The sequence below is a fragment of the Staurois parvus genome, unplaced genomic scaffold (genome assembly GCF_062004578.1).
Source record: "Staurois parvus isolate SC_StPar_1 unplaced genomic scaffold, SC_StPar_1.0 ptg000597l, whole genome shotgun sequence".
NCBI classification, from domain to species: domain Eukaryota; kingdom Metazoa; phylum Chordata; class Amphibia; order Anura; family Ranidae; genus Staurois; species Staurois parvus.
In genome coordinates this window covers 1116416-1137148 of record NW_028318393.1, presented here as the reverse complement: position 1 = coordinate 1137148, position 20733 = coordinate 1116416, and the positions used below count along the sequence as shown (strand labels likewise).

At 41.7% G+C, this 20733-nt stretch overlaps 1 protein-coding gene across 3 annotated transcripts in view; it reads right to left on the bottom strand.

Moving 5' to 3' along the window:
* Positions 1-20733, bottom strand: part of UCHL5 (ubiquitin C-terminal hydrolase L5) — a 103350-nt gene that overhangs the window by 67779 nt on the left and 14838 nt on the right. For 2 of the 3 annotated variants that reach the window (XM_089692631.1, XM_089692630.1), the window contains exons 4-6: positions 9006-9131; positions 4166-4227; positions 1279-1409 (exon numbers count right to left, since the gene is read on the bottom strand). In XM_089692631.1, coding sequence (XP_089548757.1) covers positions 1279-1409; positions 4166-4227; positions 9006-9131 — 319 coding nt within the window. The remainder of the gene's footprint in view (positions 1-1278; positions 1410-4165; positions 4228-9005; positions 9132-20733) is intronic. The other variant, XM_089692632.1, reaches the window with a different exon arrangement.

Below are 20733 nucleotides of genomic sequence, written 5' to 3'. Positions count from 1 at the left end.
AAAGTGCAAAAAATTTGAAAAAAAAAAAAAAGTTTCTTTGTTTCTATTATAAAATTTTTCAAACAGGTATTTTTTCTCCTTCACTGATGTGCGTTGATGAGGCAGCACTGATGGGCACTGATAGGCAGCACTGATGGGCACTGATAGGCAGTACTAATGAGGTGGCACGGATAGGCGGCACTGATAGACAGCACTAATGAGGTGTCACGGATAGGCGGCACTAATATGCAGCACTGATAGGCGGCACTGATGATGGGTACTGATAGACGGCACTGACTGGCATCACTGCTGGGCACTGACTGGCGGCACTGACTGGCACAACCCCTGGGCACTGACTGGTGGCACTGACTGGCAGCACTGCTGGGCTGCACTGGTGGGTGGCACTGGTGGGCGGCACTGGTGGGCGGGCACAGGTGGGTGGCACTGGTGGGCACAGGTAGGTGGCACTGCAGAGTGGCACAGGTGGGTGCACTGCTGGGCACAGGTGGGTGGCACTGCAGAGTGGCACAGGTGGGTGCACTGCTGGGCACAGGTGGGTGATCTGGGCACAGGTGGGCGGAGCTAGTGGGCGCACTGCTGGGCACAGGTGGGCGGAACTTGCGGGTGGCACTGCTGGGCACCGATCATCAGGGCACTGATCATCAGTGCCGATCCCCGCTCTGACAACTGCCGGTCCTCGGCAGTACTTTCCTCACGATCTGACAGCGTGAGGAAAGTGCAGCCGAGAACCGGCACTTGCATTTCCCTCTGATCAGCGTGTCATTGGACACCGCTGATCACGTGGTAAAAGGCCGCTGTGATTGGCCTTTTACCACATCACGTGATCAGCTGTGTCCGTAGGACACAGCGATCACGGAGATCGCCAGGTGCGCGCCCCCTGGGGCGCGCAGCAAAGCGCGTTCTGGGAGGACGTCATATGACGTCCACTCAGAACTGGCCGGCCGCAGTGTAGCCATCATTCGGCTATCTGCGGTCGGCAGCTAGTTAAGCAATACAACTCTGGTCACTTCCTGCAGCTAAGTAGAAGCTGCCTGATGGTGTTCATGGTGAAAAGTGGAGAACCAGGCATACCTCTAATTTAAGAGTTTTTTCACAATAGAGTTGTTTTGAAGATATCAGAAGAAGTTACATGTAAATAAAGGATACCACTGTCATTAGCAATCACATATCGGCGCACTCTCATTTGTTATGGAATTATTGATGCATTAAAATCTCAATAGAAAGAAAATACATTTACCTCTAACTAAAAAATATAGCGTTAACACAGAAAATACTTACCTAGGTCAATAGGTCCATCTCGTAAGCCATCCAACTCGTAAAGTCTCCCACTGACTGGAACATAACTTACGAAATGAAAAGCATCGTCGTCTTTTGCTGAAGACTTTGCATCAAACTCAAACATCTGCTGCCTAAAATTAAAGGAAACAAATATTTAGGCGTTTTATATACTTCTATTTCCTTTAATACTTTGTAAACCAGCAAAAGTATGCTTGGTCATTCAAGAACAGAAATTACATTAAAAAAAACTGCTTCTGTCAAACTAGGGAAGTGTCACAACATGGCAGATCAGAAGGAGGTATTGTCAGAAATTGCCAGTGTCAACCCACTGAAGACAACCCTGGTCAGTGTCACAACTCGTCGACACACATCCCTGCACTCAGGGACCCAGATAAGAAGGCCATTCGAATAAAAATGATAAATGTTCATCCAACACTGATCAAAGGTTGTGCGGCTCTAATACGAAGTTGGGAACGCTCGATACAGACTGTAGTAGAGAGCAAAAAACAAAGTGCACCAAATTTGCGCATTACCTCAGTAAACAAATCATAAATTTATTGATAAATTATACTCACAAGAGTAGCAGTAAAAAAGGCATACAACATCCAAAACCAAACACAGGGTTAGGAGACACGTGCAAGTTCCATCCGGAAGGGAGAAACTCTTGGTCAAGCTGAGGTGTTTAGAAGGGGGGACCCTTCTTCCTCAGAGCTCTGAGGAAGAAGGGACCCCCCTTCTAAATGTGTCACTCGTGAGTATAATTTATCAATAAATTTATGAATTGCTTACTGAGGTAATGCGCAAGGTTGGTGCGCTTTGTTTTTTGTTCTCTACTACAGTGTCACAACTCTTCCTTATGCAATACCAACTCCCACACAGTATTCCTTTGACAAAAAATAGTAAACGTTGGGATATATAACCTATTCACTTATATTGTCTTAGTAAGGGGTAGCAAGATTATTAGATTGAAAATGGTTGTCAGGGGACACATGTTAATTAGTAATGGATAGCAGGACGTGGAAACCCTCCAGCCAGTTCTTGTGGGGTTCACATAGAAATTTATATTTGCAGATAACTTTCAAAAAATGTTTATGGACACTGCCAAACTCAGGTTTAACACTAACTATGGCAATTTGGAGAAATAATGCAATGACGCAATGGGCCTGTGTGCAAAAATGTTTGTTTTTAGCTTCTGCCTGGTAAAAAAAGCTTAAAAAAAACCTCAATGACTTGGATCTTATGTACCAGTGTTAAGGTACATTTCTTTGTACATTTTGGTAAATATATCATCTTCTGTTCTGTTACTTGGTACATTCGAGAAGAAGGGGTAGCAGTGTGAGCAAATCAAAGTCCTATTCAATTTAACACTAAAACAAGAATTGTGCCTACAGGAGGGGAGAGGACAGGTTTGCTATTCAGTCTTAATTTCTTGTCATTGGTGGGAATAACCTGCGGGTTCATAGAGCCTCTTCAGCATTGCCATCACAAAGCTCATGCTCCCCTTCTATTCAATAAGCAGTTATATACTCACAGCTTAGTGAGTAAACCACCATATCAGCATGGCCCAGGTTGCAGGCAGCACAAAAATGGCAGTGGGCCATATGGCATCATGACATCACTTCACTGGGTTTAGAACCACTTTAAAGCAGGAATAAGAAAAATCTGCTTTTTTTTAGCATAACACATTATTTAAAAAAAGTTGGGACAGGGCAAAAAAAAAAAAATGTAAGAGTAAGTGGTACTAACAAGGAAGAGCTGGAAGAACAGTCTACAACTAATTAGGCTAAATGGCAGCAGGTCAGTCATGATTGGGTATAAAAAGAGAATCTTGGAGAGCCAGAGTATGGGCAGAGGTTCACCAATCTGTAAAAAGCAGGGTCTAAAAAGTGTCAAACAAATGTCAGAATAATGTTCCTCAACTTAAAATTGCAAAGGCTTTAAATATATAATCTACAGTATAGAATATCAAAAGTTTACAAGAATCTGACAAAATTACCTTATTTTGTTTCTTAAAGTGGTAGTAAAGTCATTAAAAAAAAAAAAAAAATGCTGACAGGCAGGCTTTTTATAACTGAAGAGACCCTAGTGGTCTCTTGTTTCCTAAATGTCCCCCCTGCCTGTCATTGGGTAATGTGACCTGAGCCACATATGTACAGCTCAGACCACATTTACGGTCCGCAAGAGTGACGTCACATTGGCTCGGCCAATCACGCAGCTGAAAGTACGAAGGCCAGAAGGAAGACTGGGTGAAGATGAAAGCACAGAGGAGAGCCCTGCTAGCACATTGCTGGAGGGCATCATTTGTAGGCAAGTCTGTCACAATGTACTAGTATGCATATGATTAAAAGCTGCAGGGGGACCATTTCTTTAATTTTGCTCTTGAGATTTTACTACAGTTTTAAAATGGCACATTTTCTCAGTTTAAACATTTGATATGTTTTCCATTTTCTATTTTGAATAAAACATGGGTTTATATGATTTGCAAATCATTGCATTCTGTTTTTAAGTATATTTTACACAGCGCCCTAACTTTTTTGGAATTGGAATTGTAGTTCTTCTCAGACTCACAGCATTGTTACCCAAATCAAGCACAGAATCTCAACAATAAAAAGGTTGCTCACAACCACAGTCTGGGTTGAATATCATGCATTACAACTTGTCTGTTATTCTCAATGGGTCCACTGAATATTATCTCATAAAATGTAGAGCCTCTGCAATGGTGGTAAATAAGCCAAATTCAGAAATGTTTTGCTAAAAGTACACCTGCCTTTTACTTGACTTGGAATTCTACTTAAACTACAAGTATTTTAATGGCGTAAATAATATTTTAAAAACCTAAAATTCTCATCCAGCAAGTCCACATGAAAAAAATAAACAAAGGAAGTACCTTGCAAAACTATTATGCACTTGTCGGATCACTTCTGAGTTGCTCAATGCCAATCCTTTCATCTGAAAGACAAAAAAAACACATGTAAAATTCAGGTCAATTGTTCTAGAGTCTCTGAACCCCCTTGACGCTTGTTCACACATTTAAAAAAAAAACCATTTAATTCTTCAGATAAGCTGAGAATTCTAAACTTTGTTAAAAGGACAGCATGCCAGTAACATGCATGTGATGTTGTATGCTTTATTTAAAAACATGAATTAATTTGTTACAGTTTATTAGTCGCCTTTTGACTGCCAGACCTTCTGACCAAACATAATATTTCAGATTCTTTCATATGCCGAAGTAAATGTGGTTATGGTATTTTTGCATGTATATAAACACACTATTCAAAAATTATTAAAAGAGAAAAACTATAACAGGGCCCTTTATGTCAACAATAAAATAGAAAAAAATCAAAACAAACAAAACAAAAAAAAACAAAAAACAAAAAAAAAAACAAAAAAAACAGTTGGGTGCTTCCCAAATTAGCTGACACTGTAGCTAAAACAGAACAAAAACTATTTGCTTTTATGTACATGGGCTTAAATTGAGCACATTTATTTTTCCTTGAAATGGTTACGTATACTACAGATTGTTCGGTCTCCTTAACCGCTTCCTGACAGCCCGCCCACAATGTACTGCGGCCGGGCAGCAGCTACAGGCAAAGCGACGTACCCATACGTCACTCTGGCTGTACTAACAATGGGGGGGCGCACAGCACTCCCCCAGCGACTGCTGTGTCTGAAAGACACAACGGAATGAAGATCCTGATGAATGGGACCCATTATGCAATCACATGATCACATGCAAAGCTGTTATGAATCAATCTCATTCATAACAGCTGTGCTTCTCTTCCTAGTGAGCTGTGATTGGCCCATAGCGGTCACACACAGCGGTGACACATGGGGCCAATCACAGCACCCTGTACCATGTGACCAGCTCCAGCCAATCACAGATCACCATCTTGAGCTGTCAGGTTCATCACAACAAGCTTCGCATTGCAATAGAAATTATCTTTATTTCTCCTAAGTGTACGGAAAAAAAAACCCTAATCACCCCCCCCCCCCCTCCATAGTAGTACACGGTTACTATGGTAACATTGTACTATTCTGATAAAAGTATTAAAAGAAATAATAAAAAAACAAAATAAAAAAAATACCATAGTGAGAATTTTTTGCAAATTTTTCTTTTCTTTTAACTACTTGCCAAGCGCTTACCCGCATTTTGCGGGCGAGCAGCGGCTCTTGGCAAAGCGACGTAATCTTGCGTCGCTTCCTATTTTGGGGTGCGAACACGCCTGCGCCCCCCACCAGTCAGTCAAGGGAGAGAAGAGAGAACACGGCACAGAGTAAAAGCACTACATTTTACACACACACACACACACACACACACACACACACACACACACACACACACTAGATTAGCACATTTAACCCTTTCATCGGCCCGTCACTCAGCCAATGCTATTAGTACAGTATCGGTATATAAAAATTTTCACTGATCACTGTATCCCTGCCACTAGCGACATCAGATAACGTCAGAGTCAGTAAGCGCCCCACCCAGTCAGTGTCAGCTAGCGTTAGATTGCCCACACACCAACGCACTCACTCTATAGGTCACTGATCACCTCCATTACTAGCGTAGTCTTTGTACGGATCAATATAATGATCACGTACAGAACTATACTGGTGCCTGCTTTGTATAGTGTCCCCAAAACCGCAGTGTTAGCAGGATCAGCCCTGTTTGCTGCCAGCACTAGCATTTAACCCCTCCGCCATTTTTTCACGGAAGATTTGTACCAATTGATTGTGGGCCAAAGCAATTTATATGCACAACAATACATCGCTACCCACCCAAATTCAGCTCTTGCAATCCGCATGGAAACCTATTACTGTTTCTGAATTTAAAACTTTCTTGGGACTTACATTCAACATGGGCATTACAAAAAAGAATGAATTGCAGTCATATTGGTCCACAGACCTGATTCATCATATGCCCGTGCTCTCTACTGTTACATATATGCCCAACACGGACCAGCAATGTACTGGTACGTCACTGGACTTTGAGCAGTTATATCGGGATGATGCCTGCAGCTACAGGCATCCTGGTAGTTTATTTCATCTTGCGGTCGGCTTTCATGTAAAAGCAATCCTAGTGGCCAATTAGCTGCTGAATTGTTTTTACGAGCAGCGAGAAGGGAACTTTACTAGTTACTAGGTAGTGGGCAAGAGCCTACCTGCCTAGATATAAAAAGAACAGTGTTCTTTAGGTAAACCTTCTTGATATATACAGTTAGGTCCATATATATTTGGCACAATTTTAGTTTTTTTTCAGGTATTTACCAGAACACACTGAAAAAGCAACCCAGGAGCTTTGGAATGAAAAGAAGTGGAATATTCTGCAGTGGCCGAGTCAATCACCTGATCTTAATCCAATTGAGCATGCATTTCACTTGCTGAAGGCAAAACTAAAAAGGCAGAAAGACCCACAAAGAACAACTGAAGACAGCTGCAGTTAGAGCCTGCCAAAGCATCAGAAAGGAGGAAACCCAGTATTTGGTAATGTCCACGGGCTCCAGACTTCAGTCAGTCATTTCCGATAAAGGATTCTCAACAAAATATTAAAAATGAACATTTTATTTATTATATTCTTTTGTCCAATTACATTTGAGCCCCTGAAAATGGAGGGACTGTGTATGAAAAATGGGTTGCAGTTCCTAAAATGTGTACTTGATAATTATGTTCAACCCCTTGAATTAAAGTTGAAAGTGTGCACTTAAAATTCATTTCGATGGTTTCATTTTAATTTATTCTGGTGGCATACAGAGTCAAAAGTAGGAAAACTGTGTCTGTGTCCAAATATATATGGACCTAACTGTAGTTTGTATATCTAATGAGGATTTTGTAGAGACTGAAAAGTCACATTATAAGATTTATCAACGACAAACTGTAATACCTTATCATACAGCTCTGCCCATAGTATCAGAAAAAGGCAGGCTGCTACAGCTGTGCCTTCTCTTTAAATAATCCACAGTAATCTGGGAATCCTTTGTTATGTATACATTTACAGTAAAAAGGAAAAAAAAAAAACCCTGTAAAATAAATTTGACCTCAAACCATTACCCTTTAACCACCTCCCACACAGATAATGTACATTAAACGGGCAGATGGGAGCTTCCCCGTTTTGAGTAAACGTTCCTGTACGTCCCTCAGAAAGGGTGCCTGCGTTTGGCCCCGATGCCAAGCAGCAGCGCAATTCTATAATGGCTGTGTCCCTTGGACACAGCCCATCACAGTTTGGGATATGGGCTCTCCGATTAGCTCGCCCGATCACGTGTCCAATCACAGCCATCACTGAATGTAAACATGTGTCCCTGTAGCTGATTTCCCCACAGAGCTCAGTGAGAGTTAAGTGCAGGGTATGCTGCAGCTGGTGACAGCTGATGATTTTATTGTTCAGCTACACAGATCTCACAAACTGCAGCCATCCCACACCAGTGCACCAAAGCACCATCTGTCCCTGTCCACAGTGCTCAACACCTGTCATAGTGTCCCATAAACATCTGTCAGTGTGCCAGTGTACAGTGCACATAAATATCTGTCAGTGTACCAGTGCACAAAATAAATAAATAAAAAATTAAAAGTACCCCCATCTCCCCTTGCTCACATGCAAAGATGAACACATGCATTGGTCTCATATGCATACAAAAATGGCAATCGTACCAAACATGTGAGGTATTGCTGCGAACGTCAGAGCGAGAGCAATAATTCTAGCACCAGATCTCCTCTGTAAATCTAAACTGGTAAAATTCCTTAAAAGTTTTTTTTTCTGTGTTCAAAAAAACCGCTGCGCAAATACTGTGTGACAAACTGTAAAAACCCACCATTTTATTCTCTAGTGCCTCTGCTAAAAATATATAATGCTTAGGGGTTCTAAGTAATTTTTTAGGAAAAAAACTGATTTTTACCTCTAAAACAAAAAGTGTCAGAAGAAAGCCTGGTCTTAAAGTGGATAATGCCTGAAGGAAAAAAAAGTATCACACGTGGTATCACCATACTCTGGAGGAGTAGCAGAATGTGATTTGGGATGTAGCTGCAAGTATGCCTATGCCGTGTGTGAGAAATAACGAATGACATTTTTGTGAAAAAAATTAATTTTATTTACTTTCTTCATTTTCCAAAGAATTGTGGAAAAAAAATATTACGTAAAAAAAAAAAGTCACCCTGCCTCTTACTAAATAGCTTGGAATGTCTATGTTCCAAAAAGAGATCATTTGGGGGGTATTTGCACTTTCCTGGCTTGGCCGATCTCATTTCTTGAGACACTAACATCAGTATTTCAATTGTGATCAGGTGTGATCAATTTCAAAATGATGGATACCATACCTTGTAGACTCTACAACCTTTGCGCAGACCAAACAATATACACGGATTTGGGTTATTTTTACCAAAGCAATGTAGCAGTAAAAAATATAGTCAAAATTATTTGCAAAATTTTTTAACAAAGAAAAATGAGGTTTTATTTCAAACTTTGATAATTTTTCCATTTATAGCGCAAAAAAATAAAAAACCACCAAAAGAAAGCTCAATTTGTGAGAAAAAAAAAATTATAAAAATTTCATATGGGTACAGCATTGCAGCATTTACATTACAGCACTGCATGACTGAATAATTGTAATTCAAAGTGTGAAAATTGGCATAGGCAGGAAAAGGGTTAAAGTGTCCAGTATTGAATAAAACTGATTTGCAGACTATTATCATGAAAAATGGTTTAAAAAAAAAAAAATGAATCAGGTACTTACTGCAGCATCAAAACTTTGGGTAAACTCTTTAAATTCATTGAGTGTTTCTCCTAGGTGTACATCAGGATGATTTGTATTCAACAAAATGCTGACAATTGCTTGAGTAGCACATGCATTGTTTATTACCTAGGAAAAAAGAAAATAAAATGTATGTTTGTCACAACTTATACACAATTAACAAATATGCCAAAGAATTCCAAAAATCTTTTGGAATTCCATTTCAACATTGAATTCTACCCTCCATTAGGCTAGGTTCACACCTATGCAGTTTGCATTTCTGCATTGCGTTTTGCCTTTTTGCACTTGCGGTTTTTTAATTTCTCTTGTTGCTAGGCAGATTTTAAATGCAAAATGTGGCAAAAACATATCAAAAATGCAATACATATATTTATATCATTTTTTTTTTTTTTTTTAGCAGAAGCCCAAGAAAATAAAATGGCGAGGGTTGCATTTTTTTTTTATCTCACACAGTATTTGCTCAACAGTTTTTCAAATCCAATATTTTTGGAAAAAATAAACTTTAATGAATCTTCGTGAACAAAAACAATATAATACCCAATTTTTTTGTCAAATATAAAGGATTACCCAACACTTAATGCTTTAAAATTACATACGCCCATGGAATGGTGACAGACTATGGTACCTAAATATCTCCATATGCAACGCTTTAAAGGTCTTTACAGGTTACCAGTTTAGAGTCACATGGCAGGTCTAGTACTAGAAGTATTGCTCCCATTCTGACATTAGTGATGATACTTCACGAGTGGTGTGATCAGCAGTCACGTGTGTGCGGGACTTACTTTCGCATTTGCACTTTAAAGAAAAAGTTAAAAGGGACAGTAAAAAAAAAAATTTTTTTTTAAATAAATCAACTTTATTGCTTTCACAAAGGATGAACAACATTCCTTGTGATAGCAAGCGCCATTACACGTCCTCGTTATGGAAAGATCTGGGGTCTTTTAGACACAAAATCTCTCCTCTGGCCTCCAATGCAACCAATCAGACACAGATCAATCTGATCAGCTTCTTCACTGGCCGGTAACAGGCCAGTAAACAAAGAACCAAAACCAAAGTGATAAAATCTTCGTTGATTCCGGTTCCTGATCTCACAGAGAGGGAGGAACAACAATTCCTCTCTCTCCGTGCAGTGCACAGAATGTCGATGGCCAGGCTCCGAGATGGGATATGAGAACCTGGGAAAGGCAGCAGTGGGAGGGAAGGAAGGGCACCCCCTTCCACCACCCATAGGAGTGATCAGGTGGCTGTATGGCCATTTGAATCACTTCTACATGAAACAGCATCATCGACTGCAAATTTTGATACTGGGTTAATGCCTGTAGCTGCAGGCATCTTCCCAATACAACTGCTTAAACCTCAGGATGTAATATGACAACCATATAGGGGAAGTGGTTAAAGTGGTTCGAAAAGACTCAAGGTTTTAGATCTTTAAGCATTCTATGCATGAAGGTAAAAAGCTTCTCTATGCAGCAACCTCCCCAGCCCCCCTAATAGTCACCTAAGCCCCCTCTTGATCCGGGGATGTGCACTGGAGTCTCAGCTATCTCAGGACTCCCTCTATTCATAGGCTGAGACAGCCAATCAGAGGAGAGAGGGGGTGGGGCCAAGCACAGCTGCATGTGTGAAAGGACACATGGAGCAGCAGGTGCACCCATAGCAAGCAGCTTGCTGGGGCGGGGCACCTCACAGGAGGGAGGGGCCAGGAGTGCCTGCAGGGGACTTAAGAGGCGGATCCGGGCTGCACTGTACAAAACCACTGCGCACAGCAGCTAAGTATAGAAATGTTTATTATTTTAAAAAAAAGCCTTTTGAATCACTTTAAATTAGGGGTGCAACTAATGATTGTTTTCATAATCAATTAGTTGGCCAACTAACTGGATAAAAACCTTAAAAAAATAGGCATAATGTGCAATTTAGATAATATGTAAAAGTAAAAAGAAAACTAAATTATTCTCGAATATCTATATGCAGTGGTAAATATAAATAACCAGCTATATAGTTAGGGAACCAAATATGTAATCCACTTTCAGAAAAACGGAAAGGAAAAAGATGTATACTTATAGGAGGTTGAATCTGGTACATATCAGACTCAGATCAAAATTTCTATTCAAAACACACACACACTTTTGTAAATATTTTATTATATCTTTTCATGTGACAACACTGAAGAAATTACACTTTGCTACAATGTAAAAGTAGTGAGTGTACAGCTTGTATAACAGTGTAAATTTGCTGTCCCCTCAAAATAACTCAACACACAGCCATTAATGTCTAAACCGCTGGAAACAAAATGAGTCAATATTTTGTGTGGCCACCATTATTTTCCAGCACTGCCTTAACTTTCTTGGGCATGGAGTTCACCAGAGCTTCACAGGTTGCCACTGGAGTCCTCTTTCACTCCTCCATGATGACATCACAGAGCTGGTGGATGTTAGAGACTGCGCTCCTCCACCTTCCATTTGAGGATGCCCCACAGATGCTCAATAGGGTTTAGGTCTGGAGACATGCTTGGCAAGTCCAGCACCTCTATTCTCAGCTTCTTTAGCAAGGCAGTGGTCGTCTTGGAGGTGTGTTTGCAGTTGCTATGTTGGAATACTGCCCTGCGGCCCAGTCTCAAAAGGGAGGGGATCATGCTCTGCTTCAGTATGTCACAGTAAATGTTGGCATTCATGGTTCCCTTAATGAACTGTAGCTCCCCAGTGCCGGCACACTCATGCAGCCCCAGACCATGACACTCCCACCACCATGCTTGACTGTAGACAAGACACACTTCTCTTTATAATCCTCACCTGGTTGCTGCCACACACGCTTGACACCATCTAAACCAAATAATCTTGGTGTCATAAGACAACAGGACATGGTTCCAATAATCCATGTCCTTAGTCTGCTTGTCTTCAGCAAACTATTTGCGGGCTTTCTTGTGCATCATCTTTAGAAGAGGCTTCCTTCTGGGAATCCTCTCCTATCCTTCTCTCAGCTAATACTGGAATCTTCTACTCTTCCAACCAGTCCATCCCCCACAGTTACTACCTTTTGTACCACTAGCCCTTCCCTCCTAGATTGTAAGCTCCAAGTGGCAGAGCCCTCAAATCCCTCTTGTATTGAACTGTATTGTTGCTGTATTGTCTCTGTATTGTAAAGCGCTGAGCAAACTGTTGGCGCTATATAAATCCTGTATAATAATAATAATGACAGCCATGCAGACCAATTTGATGCAGTGTGCGGCGTATGGTATGAGCACTGACAGGCTGACACCCCCCTCCCCCCCCCCCCCGCAGCAATGCTGGCAGCACTCATACGTCTATTTCCCAAAAACAACCTCTGGATATGACGCCGAGCATGTGCACTAAACTTCCTTGGTCTACCATGGCGAGGCCTGTTCTGAGTGGAACCTGTCCTGTTAAATTGCTGTATGGTCTTGGCCACCATGCTGAAGCTCAGTTTTAGGGTCTTAGCAATCTTCTTATAGCCTAGACCATCTTTATGTAGAGCAACAATTCTTTTATTTAGATTCTCAGAGAGTTCTTTGCCATGGGGTGCCTTGTTTAACTTCCAATGACCAGTATGGGACAGTGAGAGCGATAATACCAAAATTTAACATACCTACTCTCCCCATTTACACCTGAGACTTTAGAACACGAACGAGTCACATGACCCCGGGGAGGGAAAATGGCTAATTGGGCTCAATTTGAACATTTTCACTTAGAAGTGTACTCACTTTTGTTGCCAGCGGTTTAGACATTAATGGCTGTGTGTTGAGTTATTTTAAGGGGAGAGAAAATTTACACTGTGATACAAGCTGTACGCTCACAACTTTACACTGTAGCAAAGTGTCATCACACAGAGTCAGTCAAGCTAAATGAAGGGAGGACTGAGGAGAAGATATAAATTTTTAAATTAAAAGGCTGACACTTTATAGCATGCATACAATTATTTATGTAATGCACAATATTGGTAAACGTTTACTTCAAATTTAATTGTAATGCCTAAATTTATCTTCGGTTTATCAGCCTCCAGCTTCTCTGGGTTCGGATGCTGGGAGGGAATCATACAGCTCAGCTCCGCACCAAGCCCCCGCTTCCTCCTTACAGGCTGTGTTTGACAGCTGCAGGAGCCAATGGCTGCATCTAAGTCCTGTGAGGAGGGAGAGAGGGCAGTGCTGGATTGATATGGGAATCAGGCAAGTATCAGGGGGGGCAGGGGGGGGAAGCCGATCTCAGAAAGTTTTATACCTTAAGGCATTCTATGTGCAATTCACACGCGGAGCAGCAGCTCGGCTCCACCCTCTCTCCTCATTGGCTCACTGGATGTGATTGACAACAGTGGGAGGCAATGGTTCCCACTTCTTTCTCAGCCAATAAGAAGAGGGATAGCCGAGACCCCAGTACACATCGCTGGCTCAAGAGGGGGAGTATTGGGGGGGGGGGGCTGCTGCATACAAAAGGTTTTTTACTTTCAGGCACAGAATGCATGAAGGTAAAAAACCTTGAGCCTTTAGATCCACTTTTAGACACTCCTATATAAAGAGAATGTCAAGGGGGACAAAGGCTCCGTAAGACAGGGAAACATGCTCATAATCCCTGTAAGTACATTGTAGGAGACCCAAACACTTTTTGAATAAGAAGTTATAAAGCTTCCTATAAGAATCTGCATACGGATCCCCTTCCATTTAGGTAAAATCATCTTTAGCATACAGGTTGTATCCCAATGAAAAGTAAGCCCAGTGCTCTAAAAACCCCAAATTCTTCCAACTTACACCAGGTCTTTAACCATACATTCAGTTCTCCTACAGTCTTTACTGTGCTGCACAAGGCTCAAAATAATTCTGAGAACAGGACCATGAAGGTCTTTCCATTCAACTTGCAGCTTCTTTACATTAATTCTTAAGGATCTTTCATCCTCCACGTATTTTGTCATGGGTCCCAGTATGAAAGCTGGGTTAGGCCCAGCTTCTCCCAGTAATCTGTCTGCTCAGTCCACCACATGCCAAACCCTAGAACCAGGGAGACAGCAAACCAGTCAGTTGAGGCGATCCTTAGAAAAAATATTTTTCCAGTCCTTCTGATTATAGGATTTCCTATTACCATTAACTGTCTGGGCCTTCCTGCATTACTCTCAACACCCTTACTAGATGGGCTGCTCTTCTGGGTGTTCGTGGTAATAGTGGCATATGAAACTGCCCCCCTCTGGGTTTGCCACCTGAATATTCCCCCAACTTAATAAGGGTACTCAAACACAGGACTTACCTTTTACTGTGAGCCCTTACCATTCCCTTGCTCAGCACAGACACCAGAGAACGCTTTGCATTTTCCCAGTGAACACAAGATACTCCCTCTCCCCATAAAAATATGCAACTAAATTAGAGGCTGGGGGGAGGAAGAGACTGAGCAGTACTTCACTTGTTTAATGGATGTTCTGCTTGATTATATAGTTACAACTGAATTCAATTTTATCATTCTGATAATCATCTACATTCATCCCATATTTCTGCCAACAAAATGCTGAAAAGCAGCAGAAAAGCTTGGATCCAAGGAATAGTATCCCTTACACTGCTGAGTACCTATTACATAGATAACTATTGTACCCTTTCTTGAGTAGCCAGTGATTTTATGTTATAGCTCATGGCAATCAAAAGACTGAAACAAGTAGCTTATCATAATTATACCCAATGACCTCTCTGCTAAGGGTAAAACCAAACTGGATTGCTGCAAATCTGCTTATCAGTTCTACCAACTATAACAAAGCCTGAGTTATTCAATTTTCCAATGGGTGTATTAACTCAGCTACTGTATTCATTGTTCTCTAAAGCCAGCCTTCTAACTAGTAACTTCAGGATGGTGAGTTGGGAGAGACTGGGTTCAGTGTCAGGGAGTAGGTGGACAAACATTTACTGTGGGATGGTCTCCAAAACCACAGGAAAACATCAGAAGTCCACTTAAACCAGAACTCAACCCAGAAGGGGAAGTTCTGCTTGTCTGCCTCCTCCCCCCCTCCACTGCCACATTTGACACTTTTTTTTGGGGGGGGGGGGGGCAGCAGGTACCTGGTTTTGACAGGTACCCGCTTTCACTTCTGGGTAAGATCAACGCAGCGATCTGAGCTGGAAGTTTGGCCCCCCATCCTAACCCCCACACCCTTGTGGGACACTTCACAGGTCCCGGAAGACTGCTGCCATTCACAAAGCACAGCGTGCAAGGTGATATCGCGTGGAAGGGGGGGGGGGGGGGGGGTCTGCAGCTCCACTTTAAACTTCTCAATCGAAAGAGGCTTAAGAATACTTTTGAGGACATTTTTTCACTATTACATCAAATAGAGGAGGTCACAAATGTTTTAAATATAAGTTGCTTATTTACAGTTTTACATGGTTACAAAAAAAAAAAAAAAAAATTTTTTTGATTGTGCATCTATCAGAGGATGTAAAAAATCAGAAAGAGGGGAAAAGGGGAGTGGAGAAAGGAATGACGAAGGAAGGAGAAGAGGAGAATGATAGAAGAAGGCAGGGAGGCAAGGAGGAGAGAAAAGGAAAGAAGGCACATAAGGGAAGGAAGGAAGGAAGGAAGGAAGGAAGATGACAGAAAAAAAAAGGAATAATAAAAGAAAAGGAAGCTCAATGTGAGGAAAGAATGAAATGTGGAAAAATGGGAATGATTGAATAAAGGGGAAGAAAGAAAAAAATCAGGAAGGAGGAGGAAAGCAGAGAAAGAAATGAGTGACAAAGAAGGAAAGAAAAAGAAGAGGAGTAAACTACAAGAGGCTGAAGTGAAATTCAGGTTCTAACAATGCTGTGTTAAATCAAATAATAACGGTAACATACCAGATACCACCGTGTGGACGCTCGTCGGGGGAGGAGCCCGAACATGGCGGCCGAGGAGAGCGCGAGGCACTAGCACTCTGCTAGGCTCCGCTTCCCATCCTTCCCAGGGACCCTCGGAAACAAAAAAAAAAAAATGAAGGGGCAGACTCACCGGAGTTAGGTGGGTCGAGCAGGAGAGGCCGGAGAGCAGGGGAGCTGAGTGGCCCGTGAAGAGAGGCAGGAGCCGGGTCAGCCGGGAGATGAGGAGACGCGGCGGGACCATGTGACAAGCCGCGGAGGATCTCTGGGAGGAGGTGAGACCGGCCGGCATCCCGAGCAGAGAGGGAAGTGCCGGTTCAATCCTGGCCTAGTTCCCCGGCGCGCAGACTGGCCCTGGACCCTGGAAAATAGGGAGGAGCAGCCTGTAGCCTTGTGATGACCTCCAGGTGACCGAGAGGCCAAAGGAGACCCGGAGGAATCCCCCTGGGACTGAGAAAGGCCCTCTACCCGATGAGCAAGTAAAGAGACGGGTGAGTGAGAGCGGCTGGGGCTTTTTACATATTGGAATATTGTGTGTGTACTATAATCTCCTGTGGCAGAGGGGAGGAAAAAGGTGAAAGAGAGGAGGGGGGATTCCCAAGGGTCAAGAAGAGGTGGAGAAGAGAAGAGGAAGAAAGAGACACAGAAAAGTAAAATAAAAGGAAAAATAGCAAGGCAAGGCTGGGTTAACAAGCCATAGACATATGACTTACACTTGTATAAGGGGTTATAGAAAAAAACAAGACCCATAGAGGATATGAAGAATAAAGGAATTAAAGGAGCAGGGCTCAAAGGGTCTCAAACGGGAACGATCAAGAAATATACTACTCAAGGAAATAGTACCCCAGAAAGGCCCTAAGATACTAGTGAAAAGGGTGAAATGGAAATCAGCTTGGGAAGTAACCCTAGATTATCACTGGACATGATGAGCAGCTGTAGTCAACAAACGGTGGAAAGGCTGGAGAAAAACGAACCTGAAGATGAACTACATGTACCAAATAAAAAAGAGATGACAGAAATGTTTCAAAGTCTGGAGAAAATGATAAAACAAGAAATGACATCTATTCGGAATGATTTGGGGCACCTGTTGCTGAGAGTGGAGGAAAGAGAGGAGAAAGTTAAAAATCAGGCCCAAACCATTGTTAACCTAGAAAGGAAGATAATAAATATGGACTTTATTCAGAAAAAACTTCTTTATAGGATGGAGGTTCAAGAGAATAAAGAAAGAAGGAGTAATCTTAGGGTACGAGGAATCCCAGAGTCTGTAAAAGGGGAATCACTGTATGAACTAGTTAGTAAAATTCTAAACTCCATAATGGATAGAGCGGAATCAGAAGTGATTAATCTGGATGGAGTGTTCAGAACAGGAAAGCTCAAACAGATCATGGGGAAGGAGAGACCGAGGGATACAGTTGTTCAATTTCAAAAATCTGGGGACAAAGATAAGATTTGGAGGAAGATTAAAGGAAGATCAATAATTAAATATAGAGATTTAAATATCCAAATCTATGCGGACTTAACATCAGAGACCCTATGGAGAAGAAGATCCTTGAGACCTTTATTGGAACAAATGAGAAAGCAGAAGGTGCAGTATAGATGGGGAACCCCAGAATGCCTAATTGGATGGAGAAACGGAGTCACAGCCTATCTGAGATTTCCAGAGGAACTGAGAGTCTTTTGTGAGAGATTGGACTTGCAAAGAATGGAAATAGAAGGATGGGAAAAAGAAAAAGGAGAATTAGAAGATATAAGAAAAGAGGACTGGCTGCGGGTTAGGGGAAGAAGAGGGGGCGGTTTGGGGCGGGGGGAGAGAGGGAGGGGAGAAATAGAGACTCAAATTTTTTTTTTTTTTCTCTCCCTTCCACTCTCCACATCTCCCTCCCACCCACCCCCTTCTGAAAATAGGGTATTTCTTCTGGACTGATTTTCATCTTTTTTTTTTTTCTCTCTCTGAGTCAAATTTTTAGAGAGAGGTAAACTGGGGAGGATGGAGGAGAGGTGAGCCGCCCATGGGTGGAGGTCAACCCCAAAGTCTTAAATCAAGGGTGGGAATGATCCCACAAATGATTAGTAGGAACTTTACAAGCCTAAAAAGGGGTGGGGGGAAAGGGGGGAGGGGGGGAGGGAGGGGACAAAGTTGGGTGGGAGGGAGGGAAGGGAGGAGGTATTGGGTCAATACTCTGCATGACAGAAGGGATAAAGAGGAAGAGGCAATCTGGAAGAGAGATGGAGTTAATTGGGAATGATGGAAGAAATACAGTTTATAACCTATAATGTGAACGGGTTGAGTTGTCCAGGGAAGAGATTTAGGTTGTTTAATGAGTTACATCATAGGGCTACGTCAGTGGTATTTTTACAGGAGACGCATTTTGAGATAGAGGCAAACGTGAAATTGAAATCCAAACACTACCCAACATGGTACTATGCAGATTCTCCAATTAAAAGAGCAAAAGGGGTTGCAATAGGTTTTGCAAAGAATATGAGATTTGAGCTGGAGGATAGAAGAACCGACCCGGAGGGGAGGTTTTTATTCTTAAAAGGTAGACTCCAGGGGATTGAGTGTACTTTAGCCAATATATACTGCCCTAATAAAAACCCGGAGATGTATATGAAAGGTCTGCTGAAAAAATTAATGGAATTTAAAAAAGGGCGCCTGATAGTAGCTGGAGACATAAATTTCTGTATGGACCCACAAAAGGATAATACCTCTTCCGTGCAAAGAGAGGGGAGTAGGTCTCTGAGAGCTCTGAAAAAAGTGATGCATGAATATCAACTAGTGGACACTTGGAGAATAAAGCATATGAAAGACAGAGACTATACCTTCTTCTCTAATGCACATGAGATATACTCGAGATTAGATTACATCTTAATAGACCATCAACTTATAGATCATCTGGTTAAAATTGACAGAGACAAGGACGTTCTCGGACCATGCTCCGGTTGTAATGAAAATGGGATGGGGAAGAAGGTGGACGGGAGGATTAGGGTGGAGATTAAATGAGGGTCTTCTTCTGAATGAGGATGTAGTTCAGAAAATCGAGAAAGAGATTAAGGTATACTTTAAGGAGAACGAAAACGGAGGAAGTATCGATAGCTACAGTCTGGGAAAGCCATAAGGTATTCATAAGAGGAATCTTGATTGCGGCAGGAGCAAGGAAGAAAAAGGAAAGAAGAGAGAGGGTCAGTGGGCTATTAAGAGAAATATTGGACTTGGAGCAGATACATAAGAAGAAAATAACAAAAGATACGAGACAGAGGTTATCGGATAAAAAAGATGAGCTAGAGAGGTTGATGGATGAGGAGAAGAGAAGAGTATACAACAAGGTTTTGAATGAGAGATATAGATGGGGAGACAGACCAGGAAGATATCTAATGAGAGCTTTGAATAAAAAGAAAAATAGGAATTATATAGAAAAGATAAAAAGTTCAAAGGGGGAGTTGGTCCACTCAAATAAAGAGATTATTAAAGTGTTTATGGAGTATTACAAAAAGTTATATAATATTAGCCCCCAAGGCCCCCTAAAAGAAGCCCAAAAGGGAATTAATGAAAAAAAGATGACATACTTAAAAAATGCGGGATTACCAAAACTAAGTGAAGCACAGTTGAACTCCCTAGATGCAGAAATCTCCCAGGAAGAAATTAAAACAGCATTAAGAAGCACAGGGGGGGGGGGGGAAAGCCCAGGCCCGGATGGATATACAGTTAAGTACTATAAGAAATTTAGTGAAGTACTGCTACCCAAGTTGGAGAAATATATGAACGATATGGGAGGTGGGATGGAAGTGAGGAGAGAATCCCTACAGGCCTATGTAGTACTTATACACAAGGAGGGAAAAGATCCATCTCAGTGCTCCAGCTACAGACCTATCTCATTATTGAACACAGACACTAAACTGTATGCAAAGGTGTTAGCAAACAGGTTGAGGGATCTGATGCCTGAATGGATTCATGCAGACCAGGTGGGCTTTGTACCGGGGAGAGAAGGTAGAGATAATGGCTTGAGAACCCTGATGCTTATTCAGAAAAGTAGAAAAGGGAAAGCCCCGGTGGTGCTCTTGTCAATTGATGCAGAAAAGGCATTTGATAGAGTGGATTGGGGCTTTATGATGGACAACTTAAAAGTGCTGGGGATAGGTGATAGAATGCGAGAGTGGATAAGTAAATTATATAGGGAGCCTACTGCAATCATCGCGGTAAATGGGTAGAGATCAGAACCCATCGGAATGTCTAATGGTACAAGACAGGGCTGCCCACTGTCCCCTCTGCTATATGTATTGTCACTTGAACCTCTGTTGTCAATAATAAGAAATAGTGGATCGGTAAAGGGAATTCAGATAGAATCCATAGAACATAAAGTAGCGGCCTTTGCGGACGACTTATTGTTCTATGTGGGGAATCCCCGAATAACTCTCCCAAATATAATGAAGATACTGAAGGAGTATGGTGAACTATCAAATTGAAAAATTAATCCAACGAAAACAGAGATCCTGAATATTAATATACCAAAGAATGAAAAAGAAAAACTACAAAAAGAATTCCCCTTTATACGGAGAGAAAAAGAGATAAAATACCTAGGAATAAAACTCACTGCCTCATCTAAGCATTTGTATAGATTAAACTATATCTCTTTGATAAATGAGATCAGGGAAGATTTAAAAAGACTAGAAGGAGGAAATCCATCCTGGATAGGACGTATAAACCTAGTCAAAATGGTAATTATGCCTAAAATACTGTATAGATTTCAAATGGTACCAATTAAAATTCCAGAAGCCTTCTTTAAGATAATGAAAAAAATGTTAACAAGATATATTTGGAAGAATAAAAAACCCAGAATAGCATATGAAACATTGAGTAGGACCAAAGAGAAAGGGGGACTG